Here is an 18841-nt window from a genome sequence, read left to right as displayed (position 1 = left end):
ATGTTTAGTATTTAATAATTCATGCTGGTTGCTGAGCTGAAAATATTCCTAATGCTCACCTACTTGCATCTCCACGTTTGTTTGAGCTTTTAACAAATGTGCTTACTTAATTCTCTGAATCTGTTTATGTAATAGTATCACATACAGAAATAGTGATATCAATAAGCTTCTTAGCTTAATTACACATATACAATAGCCAAATGCTTGAGCTTCAGGCAGAACGTGCTAATCTTGTGTGATTATTTTGATTACTTGGGTAGCCCAAGTGAATATCCCACAGCAAAAGAAATTGGGTCTCCCAGACATGGTGTAATTTGGTCATTTTTTGTAAATGAGAGCATTCCCCAAAATGTGATTATCATGTACCGTCATAATGATAAGCAAGGAGCTGTCTTGAAAAGCCCAGACTACTGTCTGGTGTTTTCATCCCAAGCTGAAATGTTCATCAATTACCAGGCACATCCTCCTCCACAAGATAGGGCCAAGGTGATGGGGAGCCCTTGAGAAAATCCCCACGGGGGGAAATCAAGACAAGTTCCGGTGGTGTTTTTCTAGAAAGTATTGATATCTTTTATAAGGAGCTGCTTTCCCCCTCTCTCTGTGACTCAATTATGTTATCAACTGTGATGTTTAGCATACTAAATGGAAGAAGAATCTTGAATTCTGGAGAAATGAAATGTCAGTTTAGAATAAGGCAGCTTAAAAACATTTGCCTAGCATTTAGGCCACTCCAGGTCTCCCACTGTGTGTTCCATTGCTGGACCTTTCTCTTTGAGGAACCCATGGAAGGACCTGTTGCCCTGACCTCAAGAAGGGAAGAAGGCTTCTCAGAGGTGCCCCCACCCCTGGCCCCCAAGCCAATGGAAATCCCTTGCTGTCTTGGGCTGCCTCTGGGACTCTCTGTCTTCCACCTTCACTTCTTTGCCAGGCTGCTGGTGAATAACACAGCTCTGCCAAATAATCCGATGCTGAAACCCTCCTTATTTCCCCTATCCCTGTCGCTGAGACTTGGGTTATGAATATTTTCAGTCAGCACACATGGCAGATGACATCACATGTGTGGCAGGTGCTCAAGCGCAATTTCCAGCATGCTATAGTAACATCACATTTCCCTATCAAGGAAGTGCAGTGGGTATTTAATTTTTATTTCTTTTTATAAATATATACAAATATAGCTTTTATGTGAATCATAAATCACGCGCCTTTATTAAAGTACATTTTCTCTTTTGTTTGATCTTGCTGGGCTTCATCCTCTCCTACCCAATTCACTCTCCACCCCACTTCCACCCTCAGTGACCTGTCATAGCATTGTAGATATTCATTCACATAACCTCCATGGTCACATCATCATACATATACATATATATGCACAAGGGCATATGTGCATGCACAAACACACACACACAAACACACAGTTATTTACATACATATATGTAAAGCTCTTGCCATTGTTTGTTTCACCAAACACAGGATCATTTACACCCCGTTCTTTTCTCTGATTCCTTTTTTCTTCTTCCTTGGCTTCTGTCGAATTGTTAAAATGTTGGCATTCCCTCCCCACAACACCCATCCCTTGCCTTTTTTTCTGATCTTCTATTGATTTGGCTGCTACTGTACATATTTTTATTCTTCTAGAGTTAAAAAGTAACTATAACAATGTCTCTAGTTGTTCCAAATATATCCTCCTCCCAACCACATCCAGGGTCACAGCTGGTTTTAACTCCCCACTGAACATCTCACTACTTTATCTTCACTTTGTTATTATTGCCTAAAATGTTAGTTTTCAGATACACACATACACATACACACAGAGGTTTTTAATGGTCAAATAATAAAATATTTTTACTTAAATATTTTATTTACATTTTATGCTATTACTTCTTTTATCCCCCATCTTTGTGTTTATTTTTCTTCTTGCTGATCATAACAACTTTCACACTTACATAGTTTTTATTATATGTCAGGAACTCCTTAAGCACTTGACACATGTGACCTAATTCAGTTCTCACAGCACAAATGCTGTTATTATCCCCATTTTTCAGATGTCAAAACTGAGGCACACTGACATTCAGTCACTTGCAGGAGGTTACACAGTAAGTTGCCCAGCTGGATGCAAACCCAAGGGGGTTGGCTCCAGAGTCCACGCACTCACCCTCCACGCTTGGCTGCCTCAGTTGAGTTCTTTTAGGGAGAGAGGGCCTGCGGGTGGTAAATGCTCTTTGTCTTCTTATGACTGATAATGTCTTTACTGTGCCCTCACCTGTGAATGATAGTTTGGGTATGAATAAAATTCACGTTGACAGTTGTTTCCCTCCACTATCTCCCGGCACCTGTGGTTGTCACTGAGGAGTGGGCAGTCATCTAAGTTCCTCCTTTGCAGGTCCCCTGGAAGCTGTTAATAGTGGTTCTGATTCCCTGAAGTTCTGTAATTTTACTATGATATGTGTGGGGGTGGATTTATTTTTATTTATTCTGCTCAATACTCAAACTGCACTTTCAACCCAAGGGCTTATATTTTTCTCGAATGCTGGAAAATCTCAACTGCTATCTCTTCACCATTCTTTACCATTTGCCTCCATTCTGTTCTAGAATTCTAGGCAAATGAGGAAGGCTCTCAGTCTCTTCTCTGTGACTTTTAACCGCTTTCCCCATTTTTATGTCTTGCTTTCTGTGCTGTGTTTGAGTCAGTTTTTCTAACTGTCTTCCAATTCACTAATTCACTTTTGAAATTTACCCCATCTAGGGTTTATTTCCTTAGTCTCTGTACTTTTTATTTGTTTCAATGACTAATTTTTATTTCAAAATTTCTGTTCTATCCACCTATTCTTGTATCATTTATACCTATTTGTCACATATTTCTTATTCTTTTTAAAGAAAATGTATCCCTTCATTAATCTTGTTAAGTATCCTCAACATACTTTAAGGTCTTTGCCTTGGGCAGATAGACTAGCACAATCATTATGGAGGGCAGCACTCAAATTAATTATGCAAATCTGCTGAGACCCAGCAGAGAAATGTTCTCACAGACTTATAAGACTACACGTTTAGGGATGGTCATCACAGCACTGTTTGTGTTAGTGGGAGTGAGGTGCAATCCAGTTGTTCAACTATCAAAAAATGGAAGTAAAAGTTGGGGTGCATTCTGTGGAATGGATGTAGCAGTCAGAAACTGAGAATTAGATGCATATACAGCAAAACAGATGTCAAAAACAGTACTAATAAATAAGTAAGAAACAGAATGAGATCTATAGCACAATATTACTTTCACAGCTTAAAACTACACAGAAAACTTTAATACGAATTGTAAGAACACCTACAATAAAAGCATATACATCAAACCAACTAGAATGGTTGCCTGTTGGAAGAAGAGGAGAATAAGAATAGGACATGAGACATGAAGTATCAGGGCCAAAATACATGTATACATACACACACACACACATATATATACATGCATTCATATGTACATACATGCATATGTATACATACACCTATACATACATACAAACATACATACCAGAGAGGCATTGCCCAGGCTGATGAGTGGTGTACCCTAAACTGAAGAGTAAAATTAACTCAACCCTCTGTGCTTCTGCATCAACAAATGTCTTCATCTGCCTGCCCAGAAAATTACTTTCATCTGTAACTAATTCATGTTCCAACTATTGAACTTGACTATCTTTTTTTTAGCATTAGATTTATTCATATATTTTGGCATTTTGCTGGGCAGGCCCATTTTTAATGAAACATGTTTTATTTATTTCTCTTACTCTCTTTTTCTTTGTGTTCATCCCTCTCTGGCTGACAGACCCTCCAGGCCCCCAATCCAGAATCAACTCCAGTAAAGACAACTTGGAGTGACTGCTCCATAACAGTACTGGAGATGAGCAGATCCTGTATAGAGCCCGTGAGCAGCTGGGCTTAGCAACTGGAGAGGGGCTGAGTTTGTACGTTTCTTCCTCCTTGGGCTTGCATTGAGTTGGAAACCATAGCCCCAGGCAACATCTGGTGCATGTTTTATCAGTCCCCTTTCACTCACAGATTGGGTGGTAGGGAGCCTCACTTCAACCCGCAGCCTCACACAATGTGCCAGACTCTTACCCTGTTTTGCATGGCGCTGTTTTAGTTACCTTCCTACTTCTGGAACCAGTGCTTTGCAAGTTCAAGGCCTCAGCTCCACTCACCATTTTTGCATTTCCGTCCTACTTCTGGTCTTCAGAAATATGTCTCATAATCAAATCCCACAATGTCTTCCTGATAGTCTCTTTTCTATTTTATCCACCACTGCTATGGTGAGAAGAGGTAGTTCCTGACTCAATACATTTTCAAAGTATACCAACAAGTTTGGATAAAGCCTGATGAAATATATATTAGCAAGGGGGATATGAATATGTCTGATTTTAAGGTTTCAAAGAATTTACATCCTCCTGTTAGTTGGGAATCCGTGTAAGGATTACACAATTTATTCTAGGCCCATTATTTTTACAAATAGCCTTACACACAGCCTTTAGGGATCTAACCTTTTGGTTATCATGATCTTCCGTGTTAGTACCAAAAAAACTGGCTTCTCACATCACAGCTGAAATTGTCACTCAGAGTTCGGAGCCTCTAACTAGACCTTCCATTTCAAAGAGGCCCCTCAGGCAGGAAACATATTCTGCATATTCTCCCCACACCCCAGTTCTACAACTGATGTTTATATTAACCAGATTTTGCCCAGAAACTCTAGTAGTATAGTCAAACAGACAAATAGCATTTATCTGGGTCCAGAGCTCTTAGTAATTACCCAGGACCCCAGACTCCAGTATGAATACAACTTAGTCTTCCCCAGCCCTAGTCCTCCACTCAACCTTCCCTTGCCGCCCCTGTCCCAAACCAGTATATACTTGGCCTCTGCATTATTGTCCCAGCAGTTCTCTCAGACTGAGGTGCCCTTCCCAAGCGCACCTTAACACCCTTGCTCTTTTCTGAGCCTACTCAATTCGCCTGTAGTAATTATGCCTTTCCCAATGTCTCCTTTCCCTCCTCTAAATGTATCTCTACCATTGATTTGACATTTAGCCGCTTGACCTGTCATCTTAACCATGTAGTATCCTTCCAATATGTCTGAAAGTGCCTGAATACCTAAAACTAGTGTGGTATATCATACATGCTGGTGCGTTATCCCTTGCTCCTCTGAAAGATCTTGAGATATAGCAAAGCAGATATTATTGCAGTTATAATATTTTTCCATTTTTCAAATGATAACATTGAGGTTAGAGACGTTAGTTAGCCCATTCAACTAAGAAGTAGCAAAACTGGGATTTGAACTCAACTTCGTCTACCTCCAGATTTGTAATTATTTCCTTTTCTTTTTTTTTTTTTTTTTTTTTTTGAGACAGAGTCTCATTCTGTTGCCCAGGCTGGAGTGCAGCGGCGCGATCTTGGCTCATTGCAACCTCTGCCTCCCAGGTTCAAGTGATTCTCCTGCCTCAGCGTCCCAAGTAGCTGGGATTACAGGTGCCCGTCACCATGCCCAGCTAATTTTTGTATTTTTAGTAGAGATGGAGTTTTGCCATGTTGGCCAGACTAGTCTTAAACTCCTGACCTCCGGTGATCCACCCACCTTGGCCTCCCAAAGTGCTGGGATTACAGGCATGAACCACCATGCCTGGCCCAGATTTGTAATTATTTTCTAGAATAACTGAAATAGCAAAGAGGTTTGCTTCATCTCAAGTCCAACTTCAAGTGATGGGCTATAGCTGCCCAGAGTGCTGTGTGGAAGAGCCAAACTCAGGCTCAGCAGGAAAGCAAACCATCCCTGATGGAGGAGCAAGGCCAGCCGTTGGTCCAGCACTTAAAAGAAAGAGCACACGGGCCACCTATTTGCTGATCCCTGTACCGCACTGACTTTCCTAGGTTAGGATAGAGCCTTCTACGAGTGTGTATATTCCACAGCACTTAGAACATAGTGCTTAACCGATAGTAGATGAGAGATAAGTATTTATTGTTTGATAGCAACATAAACATGTTGAATGAGGCACAGCATCCCAGAAATTGCAGGAGCAGCAGACAGCCACTCAGGGAGTCGTAAGTGAATAGCTCTCCTCCAGGCCAGCCAAGCAGCGTTCACGTGAATAATCTCAAACTAGCATGCGTGCAAAATAAAGTGTGAAGCTTATGGAAAATGGTTTTATTCAGAAGACTGAATACTGATGTAAAAAAATCAGTTTCACTTCTGCATGATGATAATACTTTCCCTAGAACTACTCAGTAACAGAGAAAACCCATATACCACACAGAGCACCACCTCCACATACCCTGCTCGCGGTCATATTTAAGGTCACCCGTCTCCTCTGGAGCTTTCCCGTGGATTGCTGTAAGCTCTGCTCCCCGCTGCCACCCACAATCCATCAATTAATGTATCAAAAGGGAGAGAAGGTGTTTCTAGCATGTACTGTGGTAAATTACTGAAGGAAAAATTACTAATTATGGACACTCCTGCAGGCAGAGCATTCCTTCCCTCCCCTACCCTTTTGGTTTTCAGCCCCAATCTGGGCTCCCTACTTCCCTCCCAGACTGTCTCCGGCCTCAGGCTGGGAGTTCTCTGTTTCCATTTCATCTCTTTTCCATACCTCTGGATGGGGATGTGTCCAGGAACCCAGGCCAAAACCAGCAAATTTATCACCATGGTAATGACAGCAAGCTGCATGCTGAGTGAATTCTGCAATCCCCCTCAACTCCTTTTTTTGCCAAAACCCATGAAGCTGCAAGATCCAGCAGGTTACAGAGACTGTTATCTGCACATGAAGAATAGCTCTGTTAGAAATGCAATTAGGTATCAGCCATAAGGCTATTTTTGGAAGCTTGTTTGGGGGAAATTAAAAAAAACTTGCCATGTGGTGGGAGATGTTAGTCAATTCACCAAAACTGAGTATCTCTAGCGGCATTGTAAAACAACCTTTATCAATATGTAACATTATAAAGACCCACCTTTTGTTCCCTAGGGGTGCCTCGTTGTTCTGAGAGTGAGTATTTATGCTTGTGGTGGCAAAATCCCCTCTTTATTTACGTGAGCAGCTCCTCCCAAACCAGGGGCAGTGGAGAATCCTTAAACCTGGTCATTCCAAAAAAAAAAAAAAATACTTCCTTAGGGTTTGGGAGAAAGGAACTTGGTCGTTCCAATAGGCGCTGAAGAAATTGTAACATACCAGGTTGAGCACACCTACTCTGGTCAAGGCATGGGGTTTGGAGGCACAGACTTGAGGAAGCATGTGTCAGGAGGCGCATTGTCAGGGAGGCTTATTACTGGGAAGGCTTATTAGCAGGGAGGTAGTTTCCAGGAAGCAGTGCAAACCAGTGTGTGCTCTAAAGGAGCAAGCCACTGTCCAGGCTCATTAGGAAGGCAGTACCCAGGCATATGAGAGGCTCGTGGTATAAGGCTGTGCCCGATACCCAGGAAACAGGCAGGGCACCAAAGCATCACTGACTCTCCATACTGCAGGATTAAAAAGCTTTTGATGACTCACTCTAAATCAAGAGATGTTTCTAATTGGTGTGTTGCATTTGTCACAGCAATATCTCCTTTTATTTGGAGCATGCATGTGCTATCCCATCTTAAAATTTAATTCAGCAGTGTTTGATGCAGCCTAGAGTCTCAGTCCAGCAGCAGCCTTATGTCCCCAACTTCTTTACTCTGCTTATATGGACAATAAGGGTCAAATCGCACTGAGTAGGGAAAAGATCCATTTGGGGCTGTGGCTGGCTCAGGTGTCAAGTCATTTTCCTGTTGGATCCAGGTTCACCAATACTCATCATTGGGTCAAGTTTCCACTTCCCCAAATCCCCCTCAGCACACTCCTGAAGTTCCCACCCTTCCCCCACATGGAATAAGGGTGCAGTTATTGTTTAGGCCCAATGCCTGCCATGCTCTCTATGCATAATTCTCTCCAGTGGCGACACATGGAAACCAAGGCACAGACATGCAGGTGCCCCAGACCCTTACCCAAGACAATGATGTTCCTGGAGATAGTGGCCTCCGAGGTATTAGCTAAGGACTGGTGATGTTTGACCTCCATAAACGGCAAGTCGAAGTAGAGAAATCAATCATAGCATCCTCAGATATGTGAAGATCCTATGCCAATGACAGAGGATCTTTTTCTGTGCTGATCCAGAAAACAGGCCAGGCACATAGCTGAAGATTATAGGGAAGCAGATGCAACTCCACATAATTAATTCCTTACATATAACTTAATGGAATAGCTCGAATACATACAAGTCAGAAAGGAAATGCCCATTTCCTTCTGTAGAAGGGATTCCTAAATTGACTGCAAAGTTGAACTGAATGACCTCTGCCATCTCTCCCAATTATAACATTCTAGAGGTGCCCTAGAACTCTCCATAAATGATAAAGTCTCTTGTGACTGCTTCCTCATCTACTCATCTTTTGAATACTCAATTCAGCTATAGCCTTGGAGGTATAGAATGTACTTATGTGAGGAAAGAAATATCTTAAACAAGGAAGCAATGAATTTTCCAGGCTTTCTTGGAATCCCCCAGTGGCCTGATCACATCCCCCAAATGGGACATGCCATACAGACAGCACTGACATTTTAACAAGTGTGCTGAGTCCTTGGACATAAACAAACTCCGGGCTGCTGTTTCACCCATCCTTCATGCATGAAATCATGGAATTTTAGAGACGGAGGAAGCCTGGAGGTCATTGCCTCCCAGATCCTACCCAGGGCAGGAATTCTCACTCTAACAACCCAACAGATGGTCACCCAGCTTCTGCTTGAACCCTTTCAGGAAGGGGCTCACTGCTTTGCCAGAAGATTTAATCCATTTTGAGACAACTTAATCCATTTTGAGACAGTCCTCATTGTGAGTTGTTTCTTCCTTGTATTAAGCCCCAAGTCTGCTTTCATTAGACTTGATTTCTGCCCTCAGGAGCAAGATAAAAATAAAGCTGTTTCTAATTCATATGACAATGTTCAGATATTCAAAGACAGCCATTATCTCCATTCCTCCTCTCCAAGTCTTGTCTTCACATCTAAATGTCTCATGTCACCTTAAATATTTCTCAGATGGCATGGTTTCAGACCCCTCACCATTCCAGTCACCATCTTCTGAATATTTTCTATTTTGCAAATGTTCCTTATGAAGAGTAACTCCCAGAACAAATACCAGCTGATGTCTCCTCACTTGTAGAGCAGAGTGGAACTATCACCTCCCTGAAGGGAACTATCACTGTTCTCTGTGCATCATACCTTTATTAATGTAAACTAGAATTATATGAGTTTCACACCAAATGACCAACTATTAGGGTTATTGTCAGTTAAAACCACCATCTTTTTTTATTTGACACAGTTTCATGTAGCTTAAATAAAGATGTGGATTTTAAAGTAGGCCTAAAAATTATTAAAAGACCAAATTCTGCTTTTCCCTTTATTAATAATAGAAAGAACCATTTAAGAGAATAGGGGCCTCAGTGAAAATTATGGGTGACAGGCTAAGATACTTGAATCCTAAGATGATTGAACTCAAGGGTGAAATGTGTGTTTGCACTGATGTGCCAGCACCTAGGCCTTTGCAACCTCTTCTTCCAACATGATCTAGGAATCATGGAAGGTCATTTCTTGGAAACTATGCCTGCTTTTGTTTCCCTTACTCTACCTTTTTTTTTTTTTTCTGTAGCTTGCCACATGCTTCTGAGGCAGTGTTCCTCCAGCCCATTGGAAACCCACTGGTAGTTTTCTTTTGTGTCTTTGGCAGGTCACCTGAAGGAAGAAATCACCCAGCGGCATATACAGCAAGTAGCCCTAGGTAGGTACAAAGAGAATCTGCAGGAAGAGGATGAAGGTAATATAAACTGACCTGATTTTAGGAATCCAAACCCAGCTAAAAGATAACCCATTTAAAACCCTCTCTGAGGTTAAGGATGGCAAGGGTTGCTATCCACACAGCTTTCCTTGGATGCCCCTCCTCTAACAGGATCTGTTTCCCCAGCCTGTGTTCTTGCGCCTGGCCATCAGCACCTAGCACCCTACTCTTCCAGCTGTTGCCTCATCCTCCCCTCCTTTCCCACCCCACATCCCCACCTAAATTCACCCGCTGTGTCCCAGATTCTCAAGGTCCTATCTGAGCTTTTCAGAGCCACTACTAACTAATCCTAACAGAAATAGTTAATGATGAAAACAGCATTTGTTTACAGACCTGTGTCTGTTGCACAGCCTCATATGCAGTCTCCTTTCATCCACAGCAGTCCAAAGAGGTAAGTGCATTTACCAGATGGGGGAGATGCAGTGCCTTCCCAAGGTCATGTAGCCAGAGAGTGTTGAAACAAGTATTTGAACCCAGTTCTGTTCCAAGCTTGGTGCTGTTAGCCCTCATGCTATTTACTGCCCACTGCAATGATCAACCCGCTTTACGCATGAAGAATGCAAATACAAAACAAGGACAGTCATATTCTAAGAGGCCCTTGGCACCTTTTAAGCAGTGAACATCTGCAGAAAACACTCTTTTTTGATATGTGACCCAATGAAGTCACCTAGGAGAAGAGTATAGCTTGCAGAGGACTGGTGGAGCGGGTATCCTGGGTAGAACCTCCTCATTTCCTCTCTAGCTAGCTGGGACCAACAATTTATGGAGAACTTTGATTAAATAAGAAACTCATGTATTCCAGACAAAAAAAGTTCCCCTTGAGATGGTGTGGGCCCTCAATTACCTGTAATCGGAGAAATCCAGCACCCAGGGCCAATGGTGGGGAAATAGAGGAGAGCCTCTAAAGTCATGACGATGGCTCATTTGACTTTGGTAATTTGTATTATTAGGAAAGTTGGTTGTTTTGTTTCAGTAGTAATAATGATGATATAGAATAGCTGCTGATTACATCAGGAACATAGAACAAGGGCACCTAAGCCACAGCAACTGGAGCTCTGAGCTTCCCACTGTTGGCCCTGGGACTAGGGTCAGGTACACTGCCCTCCCAGCACCAGAGACTTGGGCACACACTTAGAATTGAGATTCTGCGAAGTGTCTTCAAAAAAGAGCCAGGCTGCCCCAGGGCCCTAACTCCTTGGGCCAGGCTTGGGAAGGCAGAATGACCTCTGCTGGAAAACTGTACCAAGGTGACCTTATGGGCCTCTGTATCCTGCTTCGTGCTCACCCTGGCAGGTCCCTGGATATGGAGTCATCCCCAAGGGCTGCCACCTGGCCCTGAAACATCTGCCCTCTTCTTCAGCCTTCATGTTGCTGGTTCAATAGGAATAACAATGTAGGAAGTCCTAGCCAGAGCAATTAGGCCAGAGAAAGAAATAAAAGGCATCCAAACAGAAGAGAAGTCAAGTTATCTCTCTTTGCTGATATGACCGTATACCTAGAAAACCCTAAAGATTCTGCCAAAAGACTCCAAGACCTGATAAACTACTTCAGCAAAGTCTCAGGATACAAAATGAATGTACAAAATCAGTAGCTGTGATTTTGTACATTCACACCAAAAACTTTCATGCTGACAATCAAGAATGCAACCCATTTACAATAGCCACAAAAAAATTAAAATATCTAGGAATGCATCTAATGATGAAGGTGAAAGAGCTCTATGAGGACACCTGTAAAACACTGCTGGAAAAAATCATAGACAACACAAATAAATGGAAAAGCATTCCATGCTCATGAATTGGAAGAATCAATATTGTTTAAATGCCCAAAACAATCTACAGATTCAATGCTATTTCTATCAAATTACCAATGTCATTTTTCACAGAATTAGAAAAAAAACTATTCTAAAATTCATATGGAACCATAAAAGAGCCTACATAGCCAAGGCCATCCTAAGCAAATAGAACAAAGCTGGAGGTATCACATTACCCAATTACAAACTAAACTACAAGGCTACAGTAACCAAAACAGTATGGTATTAGTACACAACCAGACATATAGACCAATGGAACAAGACAAAGACTCCTGAAATAAAGCTGCATACCTACAACCAACTGATCTCCAACAAAGTCAACAAAAATAAACAATGGGGAAAGAACACCCTATTCAATAAATGGTGCTGGGAAAACTAACCGTTTGCAGAAGAATGAAACTAGATTCCTACCTCTAACCATACACAAAAATTAACTCAAGATGAATTAAAGACTTACATGTAAGACTTCAATCTGTTAAAATTCTAGAAGAAAACCTAGGATATACTTTTCTAGACATTGATCTAGACAATGAATCTATGATGAAGACCCCAAAAGCAAATGCAGCAAAATCAAACATAGACAAATGGAACTTAATTAAACTAAAGAACTTCTGCACAGCAAAAGAAGCTCTCAACAGAGTAAATAGACAACCTACAGAATGGGAGAAAATATTTGCAAACTATGCATCCAATGAAGGATTAATATCCAGAATCTATAAGGAACTTAAATGAATCAATAAGAAAAAAAGAAACCTATTAAAAAGTGGGCAAAGACAGGAACAGACACTTCTCAAAAGAAGACATACAAGTGGCCAAGAAACATACAAAACAATGTTCAACATCAGTAATAATCAGAAAGATGCAAATCAAAATCGCAATGAGATACCATCTCACACCAGTCAGAATGGCTATTGCTAAAAAGTCAAAAAATAACGGATGTTGACAAGGTTGCACAGAAAAGGGTATATTTATACACTGCTGGTGAGAATACAAATTATTTTACCTCCTCTGGAAAGCAGTTTAGAGATTTCTAAGAGAACTAAAAATAGAACTGCCATTCAACCCAGCAATCCCATTACTGGCTATATACCAAAAGAAAAATAAATCATTCTACCAAAAGACACAGGCACTCAAACTTATGTTCATTGCAGCACTATTCACAATAGCAAAGACATGGAATCAATCTAGGTGCCCATCAATGGCAGATTGGATAAAGAAAATGTGGTACACATCATGGAATACTACACAGCCATAAAAAAGAACAAAATCACATCCTTCGCGGCAACATGAATACAGCTGCAGGCCATTATCCCAAATGAATTAACGCAGGAACAGAAAACCAAATACCGCATGTTCTCACTTGTAAGTGGGAGCTAAATCTTGAGTTCACACAGACATAAAGATGGAAACAACAAACACCAGAGACTCCAAAAGGAGGTAGGAAGGGAAGTGGTCAAGGGCTGAGAAACTTCCTATTGGTTACTATGTTCACTACCTTCATGACGAGATCAATACAAGCCCAAACCTCAGCATCATGCAATATACCCTTGTAATAAACCTGCACATGTACCCCTGAATCTAAAATTTAAAAATGGAAATTTAAAAATAAAGAAACAATGATGTGAAAAATACCACTCAACTCTAGGGGCAATTTTCATCTTGGGTCTGGGAAGCCATTTCCATAACTTTGTGGGCAAGAGATCTTCCATCCTCTCTGCTGCCCAGTCCCCACCCCTCCCAGGGATGGTCCTTCCAGCTGGAGCAGACACTTCCTGGGCCTTTGGAAAACTGCTGTATGTTTTCAATCACAGGCTTGTGCCTTAATTCCTCTGCTCATCTCTCTGGGAGTCTTCTGAATTACAGCAGGTGTTAGGTTCAGTAGCGCCTAGCTTTGCCTGAAGTAATCAGCAAACTTCAAACAGAAAGCACTTTGGCTGGAAGTCTAATTAAGAGCATTTGAAATACCTATTTATTTTAAAAGCATACTATCCCAATTAGAGAAGAAGTGTTAACATCTCCCAGCTGCCATTCTGAGATTAAATGCCATGTTGCCGTCCAAGCTCCTTAGGAGGTTGTCTGATGGAGATTTGGAACTGCCAGAGCTTGTGTGTCCCAGGTGGCCACATTTCAGATGGGAATTCTCCTCATTGAGAGAAACCTCTCAAGACAGATTGTTTATAGAACCTTAACTCTCGCCCTTCAGCCCAGCAGTTGGGCTGAAGGCTAGGACAGAGGGCTCCTGTAAGAGTAAAGGCAGCCTACTCGGTGTATTTGGATTCCCTGATGTTTTGTAATTCAGGCTTCAGATCTAAGAGTAAAGAAGTGACTCAGTGGTACGCCCCCTTTCATTTCCGTCTTTTTTGTGTATCTTCTACTACCATCACCCTTTTCATTCTGTTCCCTTTGTCTGCTTCTTTTCACTTTCTCTCACTCTCCATTCTCAGTATTTCCTCTGTTATTGTTTCTTTCTTTTGCCTACATGTTCCTATGGTTTCATGAAAGTGTGGGTGTGATCAGTTTGGGTTTGTCGTGGGGAAGGGTGATGAGCAAGTTGGATCAGGAGAGTTTTTCTTATATGTTTTGCATAAGAATATGTCTCTGGATGTGTAAGTAGATGTGTGCCCAGGGAAATTTCTATAAAGGCAATCCCATATCCCAAAGGAACAAAGATTTAGTGGTAATGTGAGAGGCACCATTTGGAAGAAATCATTCATGGATGATGATAAGCCATTCCCAGTGGTGTGCTGAGCTGGCTCAGTCCATAAAACCATAAACTGTTAGTACTCCAGGAATCTGGGGAGCCGTTTTTAAACAAAGATGTTATTAAAATTAAATTAGATAAGTTTACGATTAAATAAGTTATATTAAGAAACAAAGGTAACAAATACTCAAAATTCACCACTTCCTAGTTAATTTACTACATTGTGTTATTATCTGTGCTTTTGAAGTGATCTGTATCCACTGTATCTGTGTGGTGGGAACACTGTGTGACGAGGTGCTGCTGTGCCTCTCTTCCCAAATCCACATTTAGCAAGATCATACTGGTGGCTTCAAATCAGCCATGCTGGAAATATTTACACCAAGGAAATTGGCAAGTATTATAAATGTGGCTTTTTTTTTTCCAGAGAGTGGCTGTTAAACATTTGCCACCACACCAATGGCATATGGATGGCCCTTTCATGGCCAGGTGTGTGCGTGTGTGTGTGTGCGCGTGCATGTGCATACACGCGTGACTGTGCATGTGCTTTTATAAGGATTCCTACTCTCTTTCCTGGCTGAAAGTCAAGACTATGGTTCTTTCTTCATTTACAACTCACCCAAGATACATCGGGAAACATAAACATCTACCGAACCCTGGTCCTTTTAAAACTTAGTGGACAGGAGAACTAATGAAGACAAAAAGGAGGCTGAAGAAGCATTATACCTTGTGAGCTCCCTAGATGTGACAGTCGGAGCTGGGGGTGTCTTTTAAGACAAACATCAATAACCATCTCTAAGAACATCATCAGGGCTTATAGGAGGGCTGACTCCCACACACTATTTCAGGAAACAATAGAACAATGTTATTTTTAAATTAGGCATCATTTGGAAATGATACTAACTTAACTAGATTCAGCTAGCTGAGCTGAGAGTGCTTTGCTGAATTCAGTTGTGTGTGTTTTTACCACTTTACTGTACTATCGACCCCAAATGATTTAGTATTGTTGATAATACAGATGAGACTAATCAGCAAATGTTTCTTGAGTACTTTACCATGTGCCAGGCATGTTACTAAGTTCTCTACATGTGTTTCTTTCTTTAATGCTCACAACCCAATGACGTAGATGTTACTATTTTCCTCACTTTACATTTAAGGCCCAAAGGGGTTAAGGAAACCTGCCTAACTTTGCTCCGCTGTGGATGCAAGGCCAGTAGCCTGGGTCCACAGCAGTGTTCCAGCCATCACGCTGCACTGCCCTTAGCACTTTGCCAGGCATCATGGAATCCACAGAGGGCTGTATCCAGTGCCTGCCCTCAAAGAGTTTCCAATCTAACCAGGATGAGTTGACATGTGCATAAAAAGACAACTCCTTTTTTTAAGTATCAGATTCAGCTACCTACATTCTTCCATTCACTGTCCTCTTCCCACTGTAGCCACAAAACCAATTCAACATTGACCTCCTCTGTGAAGCCTTCCCTGACCCCTTCTCCCAAAATCTGCTTTTGCCTCTGCCTCATGGGTCTCTGTTAAAGCACCAACCCTATTTTGTAATTATTTATTTCCATATATATTCTCCATGCTAAAATGTAAGCTCCAGGAAAGGTGGGTGCAGTCAAATTCATCTTCGAATCCCTAGCAGCCAGCACAAGCAATAAATAGGCCAAGTCAATGGCCAGATGAATGCTTCCCCAGGTGACTTCCAGACTCACACATTTTGCAAAAGCACAATGAGACATTTGAGCATAAAATAAAATAAGTCCATTTAAAAGAAGTAGAAGGCATAAGTGCTTTTGGACTCCACAGCTGAGCAAATTACAACACACAGGCAATAAATCTGGCTCTCTCTTGTCTAGCTGCTAAGCAAAAAAAAGAGGCACCCAGAGTTACATAGTTTTCATTTTCTGACAGCAGGAAGCATACTAACTAATTTATCTGCAGAAAATAGAATTTCTTCCTGGAACTAAATACAAGCCAGAATTTATCGTGTGGATCCTTGTATAAAGGACACTGAGTGACACAGTGAACGATGTCTTCAACTGCAGTTTTACAAAAGATACCGAAATGTTATTCAACCAGATGATTCTTGTATCGACCCTCTATAAAAGCTAGAGGCCTGACATTAAAGCATAGCTCACTGAAAGCGTTTATGTGAGCGGCCAAGATAATAGGATCCGGGTACTCAGCTTTCTGATGGCCACACAGAGCAGGACTAAAACTGGAAGAATCCAGCCCCAGGAACGTGGGCTGTGGCCTCTCTCTCAAATATCTCTTCTAAGCAATATTTGATCAGGGCTGGATCTTGTTCAGTTCACAATCAAAACCCTTAACAGGTGCCTGTGGTTAAAATTTAAAAGATACATCACACTACCAAGCAGCATGTGAAATGTGTCAGGTGAGAGGGACAGGCCATGAGAACTTCCCGTTCTTACCAGAAGGAGTGGCCCTGGGGGGTTGTCACCAAGACCACAGGCCTGGGCTGAGTCTTGAGGAATGGGCAGGATTCTGAACCACAGAGAAGAGTGGGAAATAGTTTGGGTTAGTTGGGGTGTGTGTATGCGTGTGTCTGTTGTGTATGTAAGTGTGTGCTGTGTATATGCGGCATGTGGTGTGTGTGTATGTGGTATGGATATGTGTTGTATGTATGTGTATATGTGGTATGTGTGCAGTGTGGGTATGTTGTATGTATTGTATGTATATGTGGCATGTGGTATGTGTGTATGTGGTATGTTGGATATGTTGTATGTGTTGTATGTGTGTTTTGTGCTTGTGTGTGTGGTGTGTATGTGTGTGTGGTTTGTGGGTTTGTGTGTGTGTGTGGTGTGTTGGTGGTATGGATATGTTGTACGTGTTATATGTGTGTGTGGTTTGTGTGTTTGTGTGCGGGATGGGGGTTTCTCTGCATTTACGCTTCTCTGCGTTTACCCCTTGACCCAACTTCTGTGAAAACAGAGCTTACTGGAACATCCCATTTCCTCGACAGCGAGCATGTTTCATATACTGTTATAGAAGATAGTTATACTGACAGTATTAATTAAAAAAAGAAAATATCTTAAACTTAAGATCAACAAGTTCCAAAGGATGGCTGAGATTCCCCCACGAATACTACCTCTTGGGCACTACCCCTCTTTCCACCTCCCTCCTCCCTCTTCTCACTGCCCCAGGAACAAAGATCTCCTTGAACAAAAGCAGCCCCCAAGAACAAGCCATTTGACTGTGATGCCACGTGGAGCCCTGGGATTGCCACTGGCTGGTGTTTCACTACCTGACCCGGGAAATCAGGCAGAGGCAGCTCTGAGTCCCCTGCAAGGGCCTTACGGGTTGGAGAGAGGCTCTGAAGCTGCTGGCTCCCTGTTTCACTGCGTTGTTCTAGTTTAGTCCTCTGAGAGGGCTCTTTTCCCCCAACCAGCATTCCTGCAGTGACCTCTTGTGGCATCCCTGTTGTTCTTCAAAGACAGGCCTCGGCTGTTGATGCCACTTTCTCCCATTTGCTGTAAAATTGGTAAAGACTGAGTTTTGAAATGCTTTTTGCAGTTCTGCACCTAGGGACAACAAATTTAAGAGAAAGCAAAAGGCCAGACTGTCAACCATTTATTCCCCAGATTTCACTGAGCACCTAGCATGATCCAGTGTGTGAAACTGGGAATCCAAGGATATGGAGAGGAACCACTGATTGAGACTGAACTGAAACCGGGGTTGGGGGGGGATGGGGGGGATGGGGGATGGCAGGGCAGGCACAGTGGCTCATACCTGTAATCTCAGTACTTTGGGAGGCCAAGGTAGGAGAATCACTTGAGGCCAGCAGTTGGAGACCAGCCTGGGCAGCATAGCGAGACCTCATTTCTAGAAAAGATTAAAAAATTAGCCAGATACAGCAGCACATACCTGTAGTCCTAGCTACTTGGGAGGCTAAGGCGGGAAGATTCCTTGAAGTCAAGACTGCTGTGAGCCACTGCACTACAGCCTGGGAGACAGCAAATTTAAAAAAAAAAAAAGAAAAAGAGAAAACAACGGAAGGGGATCTTCCAGCATCCTCTAGCCCAGTGGTCTGCAAAATGTGCTCTGTGCAACCTAGATGGTCTCCACAGCCCCTTCAGGACCACGAGGCAAGGGTGAGGACAGCCACTGTGCAAACAGCGCAGCTTTGGGATTCTCGCCCACTCAAATTCAACCAAAACAACTTCAGATCTTTTTTTTTTCCATTAAGCTTATATTTGAAGAAAGAGTTCTGCAGCTTTTAATGTATCTTCTTTCTTCCGATATCATGGCTCTGTTTAAAACATTTCCAAAGTCAGATAGTCCAAACTTCCCCTCCCCAGAGCTATCTCAGCTCCCTCTGGGCTCACACAGAACTCTGCATATCCCTCTGTGATGCAGCTGGTCACACTAGACAGTGATGATTAGTCTGTGTCTCCCCCACTGGACAGATTGTCTTTCTTTCCCCAACACCAAGCACAGTGACTGTCACGCAG

General features: G+C 42.2%; 1 protein-coding gene across 2 annotated transcripts in view; it reads left to right on the top strand.

Moving 5' to 3' along the window:
* Positions 1-18841, top strand: part of KIF6 (kinesin family member 6) — a 389937-nt gene that overhangs the window by 324555 nt on the left and 46541 nt on the right. For both annotated transcript variants that reach the window (XM_003833335.7, XM_034962039.3), the window contains exon 16: positions 9754-9804. In XM_003833335.7, coding sequence (XP_003833383.2) covers positions 9754-9804 — 51 coding nt within the window. The remainder of the gene's footprint in view (positions 1-9753; positions 9805-18841) is intronic.

The sequence above is a fragment of the Pan paniscus genome, chromosome 5 (genome assembly GCF_029289425.2).
Source record: "Pan paniscus chromosome 5, NHGRI_mPanPan1-v2.0_pri, whole genome shotgun sequence".
Lineage (NCBI taxonomy): Eukaryota > Metazoa > Chordata > Mammalia > Primates > Hominidae > Pan > Pan paniscus.
This window is presented reverse-complemented; position numbering and strand designations above follow the sequence as displayed.